We start from the raw sequence: 15,552 nt of genomic DNA on the forward strand, positions 1-15,552 counted from the left end.
AACAATGTCAAATAAACAGAAGACTGGGATCAAGTAGAACAAAGTTCAAAGCAGCTACAGACTTATAAACATTTCCAGCAAGACCTCAATGTTCAAATGACAACTCAAACATCCCAAAGGTTTGGACACTCCCACCTTCCAACCATCTGTCCTGCTCAGCTTTTCACCTTTGCACGCTGATCTGAGATCACCTTAACTGTTCACAATCCAAGATGACATCCCAAGAAATTAAACAGTGAGGCTGACCACAAACCAGCAATGAACTGGGAGCATCTTTTTCAGAGCCCAGACAAAATGCAGCAGAAGGCTGTAGGATTAAGGAGATCTGTCTCGGACCAGACAGATCTAACACCCGCACTAACTAACCCCTGCAACCTCTTCTCATCCCTCACCTCCAGGACTGGTGGGCTGATAAACACCAGGGGGCTCTTGCACGCCTCCGCCACCATCGCCCACACCCGCGTCAGGATGCGGGGATTTATGGAGGGGATACAATGGCGAACCCTCTAATGTACTTCCCGACATTGTGCATTGTGTGTGTGTGTGTCTGTGTGTGTGTGTGTGTGCCCGCGATAGTCTAGCTTTTACAACAGTGTCATCACTGATGGTAAGGGTCCCATATTTTGGCTATTTAGACCTCCATAGTGACTCTCTAACATGGACTTATAAAAGTGTCAATTACATTTTGAAAAAACACCGTGAAGTGTCATACAAGTGTCCAGAAAAGGCCCCTCAAACAGCTACTTTGTTTGACCCACGTCCATGTATGGGTAAGACCGCCCCTTTTCTCTGATTGTATGCCTCCGTGTAGAAGACCCACTTGCGAGAGCACACGTGTTTGTTATATTGATAGTGCTGGCTCGGGAACGGAAAGTAAGGCGGAGATCTTCGCTAGTGGTTGTTGGTTTGGTAAAATATGGCAATTTTAAAGGCCTTCCTGCAGTGAACGTGTGCTTTGAGATAACTTCTGTTCTCAACCAGCAATAGATTTACAGACAAACAAAGGCTCGTTCACACTGTAGGTCAATTCCGATTTTTTTGCCCAATGTGGCGTATCTGATTTTTTTCCTGTCAATGTGAACATTCCAATTACATTTTTTTCATATCCGAGCCAGGCCTCTTTCATAGGTGGATATAAATCAGATATGTATGCGACCAGGGAGTGGTACGGATGCTCACGGGGGGCGCATCCTACCCGTACGTCATCAAACGGTGACAAATGTCACAATTGTTCGACAAAACAGAACACCACAAAACAGCAACGGCGGATGAAGGAGCAGAAAATAGTGGCGAAAATAAGATGCTTTAGAACTGAGATATATTAGACTTTACACCAATTTGATCGGGCTGATCGGTATTGGCCGATATTTAGCATTTTATGCTGATCGGCTTTAATGTCATAATTTACCGATCCCGCAAAAGACATTTACTCTGCGTCGCCGCGTGCACAGTATATTTTAATCCAAAAGCTAGTTTATTTTTAGCCTTGTCGCGTGTCTGTTGACGTAGCACTGTAAATATCTGACGGCCAAATAAGTTATTTAAAAAAAAATTAAAAAATAAATAAATAAAAACACAAACCTCAGCGGTGTGGGACAGCCAACACGTCGGAGACAGACAACACGTAATGCCCGGATCAGACTACAAGACAAATGTGTTCTTTCACGATTGCCCTGTCAGAATGCGACCGGATACACTCGTTACCGTGGCGACGACAACAAGAGTGGAGCGAGCCGACGGTATTGTAAGGAAAAAATGGGGAAAAACCTGCGTTGGTAGTCACCAGTGTTCAGGACAGGAGAGGACGTTCGTTTAAGGCTTGCTTGAGGTATGTTCACGTACTTTTAATACGATACAGCTCACAAGCAGGCAATAAAATGTTATGTAGTCTCGCAAGGTAGCGGTACCACGAACAGTTGGAAGTAAACATGGCGCCGTTCTGCCGAATCATGCTCTAAAGTTTCGGTGTGGGTGAAGTAATTTAATTACAGGAAGTTAGCACCCATTATTTCTGTCATGTAATGTTGGTTTGACCTGACTGATTAGAATAAACGATCTGACTAGAGCAGTGATTTCGAACCTTTATGGAGGCAAGGAACATATTTTACAATTGAAAAATCTCACGGAATACCAACAAACAAAAATGTCACAAAAGGTGGATACATTAATTACTGTATTTACTTCCTGCCATCTAATAGAAGAGCATTATTATTATTATATTATTATTTGTTTTGACTGTCACTATGCTTCACTGGCAAAAATAGAGGAACAAAGATTACATTATTTATTGTAAATATAATTTTTTTGCTTGGTTAAAGAGCAATTATGAATACAGAAAATGAGACATTTAAGAATGAATGACCAATTCCTATCCTCTTTTAGATATTCAACAGTATTTTTCTTAAATTCACATTGTGCATAAAGCAGGAAATTGCTTTTTCTTGTCTAAAAACATTCCTAGTGAGGCAATTTCAAACAAATATAAATAGATTTCAGTTTAAATTTGGTATTTCTTGTGAGTATCAAAAACATAAGGCATTAATTTAAAAAAAAGAGGAACACAAGTTTGTCATCTTGTTATAAAGGTATAATTTTATCCAACTGTGCTACCTCAGTCAGAACACTTGGGGCACTATGTAGAAATATTACATCAAAAAGGGGTGAAGAAAAGGACACGAAGAAGAATCTAGTTTCATGTCGAATAGATGGTAGCTGTTTACTGATTGAGTGGTAAATAAAGTGAATAAAAAAAGAAACACAGTACAAGACTGATTCTTGAGAACACTACACTGACTAAACCAGACTGTAACGCACAGGAAGCCCAGACAGCGCACGGCCGACCCACCGTGTAAACATTTGCGTGATCGCTGACAAAGCGAGATGGTAATGTTAACAAAAACAAGCATACGTGACTTCAAGCCTTGCTATTCCCACAATGCAAAGTGGAATTTTTTTTTTCTGCAAACATTAACTTCCTTATTAATACGTTAAATGTCGTCGTCGTTTCTGTGTATGTTAACAGTGGTTCTTGGAATATAATACCTTATGTAGCTGTCACATTTATTGTTGATTTATGCTGTACTATTTGTTGTTGTTTTTTTTTTTTTTTTTTTTTTTTTTTTTTTTAAAAGAAAACCATTACTTTAGAGAGTGTGTCTTGGTCAATTCCTCTACCTGAGGGTGCCCAACAGGGCGTTAACAGGTGTGGGTCACTTATGGTGTGGGTCACTTCGGCCTAATAAATAATCATTAAGACCTTCAGCAATATGTTTTCACTCATTGTCTTGTAGTAAAATAGTAAGTTACACATATAGCTATAGAAAGAAAAATCTACAAAGTGTTGGTTTTTCAGTGCTTTCGTCATGGTAGTCTTTAAGTCAGGTTCAAGTCCAAGTGAAGTCACGTGTCAATGCTGTTTGAGTCCAAGTCAAGTCTTTTAACATGTCAAGTCGAGTCTAAAGTCATCAAATTCATGAATCGAGTCCAAGTCATGTGACTCAAGGCCATACCTCTGTTTTACAATGTTATGCGGCACAACAGGAGTAATAAATACTCCTAAATACTCTTTATAACCAATTTTACCCTAACATTGAGTAACCTATGACTTAAATAGCTAACAAAGAAAGAGAAAAAAAAAACATACCCAAAAGTGATTTCATATCCTCACGTGTGACTCCAATGACTTTATAACCAGTTAAAACAGGAAGTAAGGATATACCGCTTCCTGTCAAAGAGGAGGTAGCCAATTGACGTCACGGGAAAAGGGATAAGGACCTCACCAAGGTATTGCTGCATGAGTGCGACACTGCTCCATGTCTAGGCTTGCCAAATGTCCAGTTGGCTACCTCGCCAGGCTGCTAAAAATCTGCCCCCGTCTCATTAATGAATAATCCCCTCCTCTCAATGTCTAGCCAGGTATAATCGCATCTTGGAGGGGACAGGAAGGTGTGTGTGTGTGTGTGGCGGGGCGGGGGGGGGGGGGGGGGGGGGGGCTAAGAAGGGGGGAGCAGAGGAGGAGAACATATCCCACTGAAAATATAAACCACAAAGGAAAAAAAGAGGAAAAAACTTTCCTCAAGAAGCTTTTGAGAAAGACTTTCTCGCCTAATCTTGGGGCCTAATTGGTGCCTGTGCTCTGTCCATACCATCTGACGGTCCAACAGAGATTAAACAGTGCTGCTAGACTCACCATGTGCCAGAACCACCACCTCCCTCTTTCCCATGGCCACGACCCCTCCCTTCCTCTGCTTTTCAGTCAGGCAGATTCACAATGGAAGGGCCAGACGAAGCAAGGCTATGAGCAAGAAGTTATATTTAGAAAGATACTGGAGGAACTCTCAGTGAATGTGTCCGTGTCCAAAAAAGATTCACTGTCCTGCCCTACTACCTACTGTTTTCCCTTAAGGTGGATTCTTTTTTGTTTTTGTTTTTACTTGATACATTTAGGAGGTTGTCTATCAAACAATTTATTCTGTTAAGTCAGGAATTGGACTACAGTGGTACCTTGACTTTGACTTCATTGCAATTAATTGTAATGCCATTAATCTGTTACAGCCCACCCAAAACACCACTTTTTTTCTCACAGTTTTTAATAAAGAAAATCAGCACAGTATTTTCTAAATACATTATAAAAGAGAATGTAAAGAAGTAACTGTTTTTATAAGTGTAATTACTACACATTGGGACAAGCTGAGACAACTAGTGTTGCATGTGTGTTTTTAAGGGGCATGGCCTAGTGAGTGGCATCAGGAACATAGCGTCTGGCACAGGCGTCGCCAGACCCCTTTTATTGGGGCACGTGCCCCAGTGTGAATGAGCTGCGCCCTGGAATCCAGCGGAGACTGCCCATTGGTAGTGCCGAGAGTTTTGCCAGTGGGCAGGTGCTGCCGTAATGTTAAGGGGGAGGGGGGGTGCGCAGTTGCACCCACCGCAGTGTTTCCCATTTATTTGCAACCCGCTCGCGACGGACCCTCCCCCCACTCTGTGATCATTTCTGTGTTTGGAGCAGCAGGTGATTTGCACATTCAGGCACCCACGTACGCACGCATTTGAAAACAAGCCGAACAAGTACGCTGCTGAGGGAAGCCCGCACACAGTGTATGTCAAACAAGGAAGGACACTCTTGGAAGGGAAACAAAAGGCGATGCAGAACTGCTTCAACAGTGCAATGACAACGTGTGGCTGTCAGCAACATTTTTGTTTTGTTTTTTATTATTATTTATAGCCTGCTGCTGCTGCTAACTAGCGTACGTCCTAGAGAAATATATTGAATATATAATAATAACATGTATGTGCATTGCATTGACCTTCATGGTAAAATAAAGAATACAATAATTTTTATTAATTACAGCCTTAGGATTAACGTTGCATTGAGGAGGACAAATGAATTAAAAATGAAAAATTATTTTTAAAAGAATCAACTGTCAATCAACATCACCAAGCAGCTTCAGAGAGCTAAAAGCCAATATGGTGGTTTGCTTGTGTCAGGAACAAACTGAGAACCATTTTCCCTCCAAACTCAAAGAACAGCCCGTCCTGACAGAGCACACCTTGCACTTATGTAACAGCATGCATCACAGTGTGCATGTTTGTGTCCGTCCGGTCCAAGAGGGAGAGGCTATGGTGGGGGCATGGGGGAGGGCACCGCAGACTATACTTCCATCTCACAGTCAAGGTGAGTACTCATAGCTCAATTTGTTTCTGCTGCATAAACCTTAAGATGTGCATTAGAGGGCATTAGAAACAGATTGTATTAGTTTCATTGTAAAAACATCAGATATAGATCACTTGAACGAATACAGGGAAACAAAATAAATGAATATTGGCAGATAACCAGCAATTGGACATTGTGACCTGCTGCGTCAATCCAGCCTAATTCAACTTCAGCGACACTTAAAACGTTTATCAATATTGTCATCCATTCTGATCCATTTCATTTTCAGCACAAAACGGAATCGTAGGTGAGATGAAGCCCTGCCGATTGTGCAGCTTCTCAGTCTTCTGACCACCTGTCAGAATATGCATGGAAGGCTCACACATTGTTTGACTGGCGCAGACACCACATCCATCAGTACGAACTGTCAGAGCACAACATTACAGAGTTACTGACAGTCAACGTCTGCATGGCAAGCCCTTGAGGTGTGTCTGCTTAATGTAACTTTCCCCCACTTTTCTCTCCCAGACAGTCTGCATTGTCCCCTTGGGAGCAGAACACAAGACCCAACAGGCCCTCATAAGAGTTTGCTGGGGCAGCCTAAACAAAGCATTTGCAGTTCACCTCGGCCCAACTGGTTAGAGGGGAAAATTTGCCCGGCTCGGGCTAACTGAGATCAAAGGGGGAGGCAGAGGAAGACCACACCCATGTCTGATTTATCATCAATAAATAAAGCGAGCATATGCTGAGCAGAGCCCAGCAGATGCGCCTGAGGAGCGCTTATGCAACGCGACTGGCTGACAGGCTGCACCTGCTTTACGTTAAACAACTTGATTGTGGCCACACACATGTGGAGCTACTCAAACAGAGGCACTTGTGTTTGATCCTTCAAGGTGAAAACAAAATGACCGTGAGAGACTTACTCCATCTGTTAAGCTTACATGTACAAAATAACACAGCGGACGTCACACACAATCGGGACGTTGGCCTATTTTCAATTTGTTCTGAAGATATAACAGAAGCAACTTATCTGTTCCAGGTGTCAAAGGTCAGCAATCATAAAACCTTTGAATACTCGACGGGTAAAGTTTTAAGAAACAAGTATATTTAGTTGTATTAGTACCACGTTTTGGTGACGACCTCTCACTTCCATCGTTGTCATTACCATTTTCGTTCACTTATCACTGATACCCTTGTACAAGTGTAGACGGAAACTCTCTTTACAGTACAGTGAATTTAAAGAGGGTAAAAAAAAAAGTCATAATTTCAGAAATTAATCAAAGATACTGTAAGATGTTGATTGCCCAGGTTGAGATCGCAATTACTGTTACAAAGATACACAATTTGATTCCAAACTTTTTGAAACAGAGGTACTTCTTGGGTACTGATTAATGCAAAGGGCTACCAGTTTGACACGTACTTCTGAAATAACAAATTTGCTCAAATTACCTTTTTATTGTGTTATTAGAAATAATTATATTCATCTACCTTTACAAAAAAAAAAAGCTCAAGTAAAGCTCATATTTATGTGACTCAATGTCTGAGATGAACTAAACTCAATGCGATCATCATCTGCTCAGTGACGCATGATGACAGAAAAATAGATTTTCCCAGATTGGGAAATGGAAAACTTTGCTTTCAAAAAGCAGTGACAAAATGGTTCATCTGAAACCTAACATAATTGTCTTGAAGCAACTGAGGCAAAACTGAGTCTGTTTGGCTACAACAAGCAGAGGCACTGCTGATTTAGTCTAACGATCAACTAGTTTGCCGTTTAAAGAAGGGGACATTACATGAGTTATGAGTTCTGAGACAGTGATCAACACAGACCATGCAGTTTGTTCTTCTATTATTATTATTGACTGTTGCCTTATTGTACAGAGTAGCCAAAACAGAAACGTTTGTACCACTTTCCTATGTTGCAACAGTAACATTTCCTGTTGTGTGGTCACTGGTCATACGATGCATTCTTAAGATTACTGAGCTGAAGTCTTACCGGGTGGCTCAAACTATGACTAGAGCTGACTAGGTTCCATATAGAGTGGAACCTCGGTTTAAGAAATTTGTTCTGAGATTCCATTCGCGGTCCAAAACATTCAAAGAACCTCGAGAGAACCTCGATTCACGAAATTAATTCATTCCAAGACTCCATTCGCTAACCGAAATGTTCGCTAACCAAAGCAATGTTTCCCATTAAAATGAATTGAAATATAACTAATCCGTTCCGGCCACAGAACAAAGTTATGGTTATCTTGCTTTTATCTAGGTTTAGTTTAAAATAAATACAGTACACTATAGAAATAAGTGAAAAATTATTATGACGAAATAACACTGTGTTCGCTAGCAAATCACTGAGCAACTTCTCAGCCTTTTTGAAATAAAAAAGCTATATGCATAGTAGGGGTGTAACACTTTACAGAAGTCACGGTTCGGTACGTACCTCCGTTTTGGGTTTACAACAGGAAAACGCAAAAAAAAGTCCCAAATGCCTAATTCTAGGTTTCAAGTATTTTCAGCAGACAGTAGTGTAAGTAGTACTAGTAGAACATTTTGCTACCTATGATAGCTTAATTATAGAAAGTTGAGCAGCATAAATGGAATTAGTTCCAAAGCCTAAATGCCACCGCGACGATGTGGGAACATTTTGGAGTCAAGCCAGATGAACGCAGCCATCCCACTAACACCAATGAACTGGTATGTCGAATTTGTATGACGTTGCAACAAAGAAAAGTAAATTCAATGCCTCAAAATGAAAAAATAATCAATTTTAAACACAACCATCCCACCTAATTTCTTCAGCTGAGAACAAAAACACAGTGGTACATTTCCCGTTTCTGTCAGCTTGCAATTATGGAACTCTTGCCCACCAATGCAAATACAAACATGACAGCGTATATGGTGCACGTATGGCTCATATTATATACAGTATAGTGTACTCACTACTATAAAAGATGTAGCCATTAAACATATGAACAAAGCAACATTTAAAGAAATGCTGCAGACTTTTTAAAAATAGAACAAATCTTGACTCAAAACAGGTTGCTTTGAACTACTTGTTGTGCTGTTAATGTTGCTATACTTTGCACTTTTTCTTAACCAACTGGAAACTTGATTGGCAGTGTATTGCCTGTCAAGGCATTAATGACTGTTTATACCTCTGTGCCAAATGTTTAATTTTTGTTTGCGTGCAATATTTGCGAAGTCTGAGTCTGTGTCCGTTTTATTTACAGTGGGTATGGAAAGTATTCAGACCCCCTTAAATTTTTCTCTTTGTTATATTGTAGCCATTTGCTAAATTTATTTAAGTTAAATTTTTTCCCTCATTAATGTACACACAGCACCCCGTATTGACAGAAAATAACGGAATTGTTGACATTTTTGCTGATTTATTAAAAAAGAAAAAAGGAAATATCACACAGTCGGGAGTATTCAGACCCTTTGCACAGTATTTAGAAGAAGCACCCTTTTTGAGCTAATACAGCCATGAGTCTTTTTGCAAATGATACAATGAGTTTTTCACACCTTGATTTGGGGATCCTCTGCCATTCCTCCTTGCAGATCCTCTCCAGTTCTGTCAGGTTGGATGGTGAACGTTGGTGGACAGCCATTTTCAGGTCTCTCCAAAGATGCTCAATTGGGTTTAAGTCAGGGGTCTGGCTGGACCATTCAAGAAGACTCACGGAGTTGTTCTAAAGCCACTCCTTAGTTGTTTTAGCTGTGTGTGTGCTTAGGGTCATTATCTTGTTGGAAGGTGAACCTTCAGCCCAGTCTGAGGTCCTGAACACTCTGGAGAAGGTTTTCGTCCAGGATATCCCTGAACTTGGCCGCATTCATCTTTCCTTTGATTGAAACCAGTCGTCCTGTCCCTGCAGCTGAAAAACACCCCCACAGCATGATGCTGCCACCACCATGCTTCACTGTTGGGACTGTATTGGACAGATGACGAGCAGTACCTGGTTTTCTCCACACATATCGCTGATAATTCAGGCAAAAAAGTTATATCTTGGTCTCATCAGACCAGAGAATCTTATTTCTAACCATCTTGGAGTCCTTCAGGTGTTTTTTAGAAAACTCCATGCGGGCTTTCATGTGTCTTGCACTGAGGAGAGGCTTCCGTCGGGTCAGTCTGCCATAAAGCACCGAACGTTGGAGGGCTGCAGTGATGGTTGACTCTCTTGAACTTTCTCCCATCTCCCGACTGCATCTCTGGAAGCTCAGCCACAGTGATTTTTGGGTTCTTCTTTACCTCTCTCACCAAGGCTTTTCTCGCCCGATTGCTCAGTTTGGCCGGACGGCCAGCTGTAGGAAGGGTTTCTGGTCATCCCAAATGTCTTCCATTTAAGTATTATGGAGGCCACTTTGCTCTTAGGAACCTTAAGTGCAGCAGAATTGTTTTTGTAACCTTGCCCAGACCTGTGCCTTGCCACAATTCTGTCTCAGAGCTCTTCCGGCAGTTCCTTTGACCTCCTGATTCTCATTTGCTCTGAAATGCACTGTGAGCTGTTAGGTCTTATATAGACAGGTGTGTGGCTTTCATAATCAAGCACAATCAGTATTATCAAACAAAGCTGAATTCCAATGAAGGTATGGAACCATCTCAAGGATGATAAGAATAAATGGACAGCACCCGAATTAAATATACGAGTGTCACAGCAAAGGGTCTGAATACTTATGGCTGTGTGATATTTCCGTTTTTCTTTTTTAATAAATCTGCAAAGATTTCAACAATTCTGTTTTTCTTTCTGTCAATATGGGGTGCTGTGTGTACATTAATGAGGAAAAAAATTAACTGAAAACAAACGCGAGCGTCCCGCAAAGCTTAAATCAGAAGTATGGACGCATTTTGGTTTTGCAATAATCAAAAACAATCGAGGAGGAAACATGAAGGACATGCAAAAAACATGTTTGCTGACCGCGGTTATCTACAAGTCGGAGAATACAAGTAATATGAGAACTTGAAGCCACTAAGTTGAGGTACACCGGGACAGCACGTAAGGTAAAAGGTTGGTGAAGACACTTGAAGTTGAGCAAAGGTACAAAATCCTATCACGGACATACTTCAGCAAAACGCGAACACGCCAGATAGTTGTACATCAAAAGCTACTCAGAGCTACGTAACCCCCTTGGCACACATTGTGACAGCGAGTGAGTGGGTCATAATAAATATGATTAGAATATTTGAGCGTTACATATTTTGTGTTCAATTACAGTCAGTGTGTTTATTCTTAAAATGTGGTTATTTCTTATCTTGGAAATAAAACAGAAGTAGCAGGTAAACCTACTGTTAATCCACCCTGAAGAGATGTTACTTGCACTTTAATCAAATAAAGTCTGAATGCATTTGGCATTAATGCTTGTGTATGGTTTATTACATCCATAATTACCTTTTCCTAGAAACTTTATAAGAAACAAAAGGAAGTTGTAGGATTCGGACACAATGGAAAACTATGGACGTGCTTCACTATTATTATTCTTGTTTTCTGTGACCTTTGAAATAAATCTGACTATGCGCTTACTCTCAGTGTGACCCGGAAAATTTGATGGCTCGAGCGCGCGCTACCATTGTTTATTGTGTACGAACTCAAAATCAAATGGATGATCGCAATTTCAGCGAGTGCTGGTGATCATATGGTAAATTACTTTGGATATTGACTATTTTTGGTGTTGTAGGCAAAGTATTTTTGTGAAACTATCAATCACTGTCTCAAGCAGCAGCAGCTGCCAACATCCACATTAGCTTGTGCCGTAGCAGTTTGCTAATCTTCCCTGGGTCCAAATATAATCAACAGTACAAATAATAGATTAGTATAGCACAACATCAATGCAGTGCTTGCACGATTCATTGATACAGTAGTTACTCAAAATACATGCTACAGAGTCGAACAAGTAAACAACATTAACACAAAAGACACCAATTAATTTGATAAGATATGAAATCAAATACTGCTAAAGCAAACTGAATATTTTAAATCCTTAAGCAACAAGTCTCCGATGAAAAGCGTATGAAATGGATATAATAAAACCAAATAGCAGGCATGTCGAACTGGCACCCGGGTGCCCTATCAGGCCTGTCACATCATTTAATGTGGCCGGCAAAAGCAAATCATTTGGGTCAACATCTGTACTAAAATTTCACATCGTAATATGTAATAAATAATAACCTTGAGATGTTGCAAGCATTTTTTTGGCTACCAAGCCCCTTTTTACAGTAACTGGAACAATAGTTGAACAATTATCCTTGAGTTCTGATTTCAAAACTAGTTATTCACTATTGTGTATACTGTATATCATACTATGATCAGGCGATGAAACATTTATATGGTTTCACGGTCATAACGGCCCACTGAGGGGAAACTGTACGAACAATGTGGCCCGCGACAAAAATGAGTTCGACAACCCTGTTCTAGATGAACCAATATTGTCCATGAATCAAATCGGCAACCACGAATCATGCTATGAATCGAATCGTCGTTAAAACAAAGTTACACCTCTAATATACACCGATAATAATTTTCCTACCTCTTCTTTTCTTTGAGGCCTTAGCTTTGTCAAAACTGTCACTCCTTTAGCCACATCAGTCCTTCATTGCTTCTTTGCTCCAGCTTTTGCCAAGCCAAACTGCACAGCGAGATCACAAACACGAATACCACTCTAATTTTTTGCTTTTACTTCCTCTTCTTTTTTCCAAAGGTAATGTGAATAGGCTTCCTAATAACAATTACCAGTAATTTCCAGGTTCATTTGAGAGAAAAAAATTATACCTGCAGTGTGTAATGCACGGAGCGAATGTTTAGGCATTGCTAGAAAAAGCACAACTACCACAATTTCTCGTGTATAATGCGCACCCATGTATAATACGCACTCCCAAAGTTTACCTAAAAATTCTGGAAAACCCTTCTATGTATAATGCATTTTTACAATGCATGATTTTGCTTCTACCCATATAATCAAAAGTTGATTATCTGTATTGTTAGTTTTTTTTTTTTTCCCCCAAAGAATTATTCTGAAGGGCGGCACGGTGGACGACTGGTTAGAGCGTCAGCCTCATAGTTCTGTGGACCCGGGTTCAATCCCCGGCCCCACCTGTGTGGAGTTTGCATGTTCTCCCCGGGCCTGCGAGGGTTTTCTCCGGGCACTCCGGTTTCCTCCCACATCCCAAAAACATGCATTAATTGGTGACCCTAAATTGCCCGTAGGTGTGACTTTGAGTGCGAATGGTTGTTTGTTTATATGTGCCCTGCGATTGGCTGGCAACCAGTTCAGGGTGTACCCCGCCTCCTGCCCGATGACAGCTGGGATAGGCTCCAGCACGCGCCCGTGACCCTCGTGAGGAGAAGCGGCTCAGAAAATGGATGGATGGAATTATTCTGAAGTTAAGTACTTTATTTGAATGTAATCCTTTTTTTAATTTACTTGCTCTTATTTTGAAATTCACAGCCCTACTTTTATTTTGTAAATGAGAAAACACAGTTGTGGTCATATGTTTCATTACCAAGGCAGAATTTGTAAAATGGGTACTGTTCTTGGAAAAAAACATGAAGGACTAGGCAAAACACATTTTATTTTATTTTAAAGGGATTCAAATTAAACTGTCAAGCATTTCAGAAAAGCATTATCATTAAACAAAACATAACCATGAAGAAATTAATGATGGTTGATATTCAATCCTCAGTCATATTTAAAAAAAAAAAAAAACAATATTATTTAACAAATTCTACCAGGGTATGTAAACTTATGAGCATAACTGTGCATATATGCAATCACACGTACCACTGTCTTATGTAAAGTGTGTAGTCTACACCTTTTTTATAACCACTAGGTGGCAGTGGCATTTTGGAATGAAAGTGTACAGCTTTTTAATAAACACTAGATGGCGGCATCCATTTATAAAATGTGAAGGTTTTTTCCATTTGCCCTTATAACTGTGTATAATGCGCACTATTGACTTTCGACAATTTTGTGGGGGGGAAATGTGCATTACACACGAGAAATTACGGTAACCCTTTAGCGTCAATGTCAAGATGAACCGAAGAATAATGCATAAACCAAGGCAATAGTTTCTTGAAGATTTTGCACCGAGGTTCTACTGCATTTTAAGTGTCCTCTGGCTATAATAAATACGCCTGCAAGTCAACATTTGGCACATCGCCTTCATGAAGTTGTCCAAACAACCATCACCAGAGAATCACCAAAAGTTGAAATTCTACCCATTTGTCAGACTTGCCAAAGAAAAACATTCCTACAAGAAGCACCGCAACACCTTTTTTAGTGAACTTGATTGCGCGCTGTGGCAAAAGATGTGTTTCAACCCGCACTAATGTTCTCCCCTCAGAAAACCTTTGCCTCCACTACTACAGCTCTTCTATTGGTTATCTGGTAGTTCCACAACTTTATTTTTATATTTACATTGAACTGTCCTGTTGTCATCATGCAAAACATGGACACGCTTAAGGATGCTTCTTTACATTAAAAACCTTTTTGAACTAATGAACTGAACCATCCAAACCACGACGGTGAAATACGTAAGTGCCACTCACCTGCAGCTGGGGTTCAAACAAAGTAAAGTATAGAAGCAGCGGCTCGCACAGTCTATGTTGTACAAGCTGCCGTTCTGTCCATAGCCTGAGGGCAGGCACAGAGACAGACAAGGGGGGATGGTGCACAAGGCCAAGGAATATTCAAATCCCAACTCTGACTGCTGATTTGGATAAGAGCGGTTCCAAATTTGACACAGAGAAGGATTTGTTTGAAACTTTTTTACTGTTTAGGAGAAGAGTGGTGTGTGCCAGGAGGGAGGCTGGTGTGTTGATATAAGAAGCAGATGTGAAATATGCACAGTTTGGAAGAAAAACAGACAAAGTGCTGTTCCACTCAAACACGGAAAAACAAAAGCTGCCATTGTAAATTTGAATGTCACACACCTGCCTTTACTTTTACCAAGAATGAATGGAAACTCAATGAGAAGTCGTACTACAATCAAAATGAAGTGCATTTTCAACAGTTACTTACCATGGAAAATGACCCCTTCGCAGAAAGACAAGCCTTCAGTTTCAGTGGAAGAATTTTACAATATCAAAACGGTCCAATAGGACAGTGATGGTCAAAGTTCCAGTTCCAACCTGATTCAAACTTTTTCTTATGCGTGTGAGGAGAGTCCCAGTCACTTTCTGGCTCGTATGATCGTCCTGATCCACAAAAGATGCCAGGGGATGTCTTTACTTTGTTTATGACAGCAGTCTGGCAGCAACACACACACTAACACACAGGCAGAAAGTCATAGGATCCGCCCCCCATCCCAATCACATCCACACAAGCTCACACACATCCACGCTGACTCATGTCAACTCCCATTTTTGCTCCATAACGTTCTGGCTGATCCACATCACATTGTCACTTTAACCCCAACTTAGAAGGTAAACTCTGCTGGCGGATTTTTTGGTCTTATATAGTATTTCATTTGGTTTTCAAGTAAAGTCTTTGTCATACAAGCTGGAAAACTGTGACGTTATAGTTGTGTCAAAGGTCATAATGGACTCAAATCAGATTTGATCAGAATTCTGAACTGAAAATATAAAGTTATACAAGAGCTGGTTGACGACTGCAATGGTCTTGTGTGGCAAAATCTGAAGAGTGAATTAATTGCACAATGACAATTATTATCCTGGATGAATCACATTTTTGCTTTTATCACTTAGTATTGCACAAGGAACCATATTTGGTAACGCAAAACACCATGCTCACTCTGAGGCGGTCTCACGATTTAAGGCCATGATTAATTTCCATTTGTTATCGCGGCTAGAGCATGCTTGGAACATGGCAATACTGGAATTAGTACCTCGTTTTGACAGTAGTCCCGTGGAGGAAACGGGCATTCGCTGTTTTAATGTCAAAATGAGTGC

General features: G+C 40.5%; 1 protein-coding gene across 7 annotated transcripts in view; it reads right to left on the reverse strand.

The window, feature by feature from the left end:
- The window catches only part of plekhg5b (pleckstrin homology domain containing, family G (with RhoGef domain) member 5b), a 91,082-nt gene that overhangs the window by 30,731 nt on the left and 44,799 nt on the right, over positions 1–15,552 (reverse strand). The window contains exon 1 of one of the 7 annotated variants that reach the window (XM_061686130.1): positions 14,663–14,905. The exons of 1 other annotated variant lie outside the window; for it this stretch is intronic. In XM_061686130.1, coding sequence (XP_061542114.1) covers positions 14,663–14,665 — 3 coding nt within the window. In that variant the 5' untranslated portion in view covers positions 14,666–14,905. 5 more of the 7 variants (XM_061686139.1, XM_061686164.1, XM_061686147.1 and 2 more) reach the window with 5 other exon arrangements.

Source organism: Phycodurus eques, chromosome 1, assembly GCF_024500275.1.
Source record: "Phycodurus eques isolate BA_2022a chromosome 1, UOR_Pequ_1.1, whole genome shotgun sequence".
Taxonomy (NCBI): domain Eukaryota; kingdom Metazoa; phylum Chordata; class Actinopteri; order Syngnathiformes; family Syngnathidae; genus Phycodurus; species Phycodurus eques.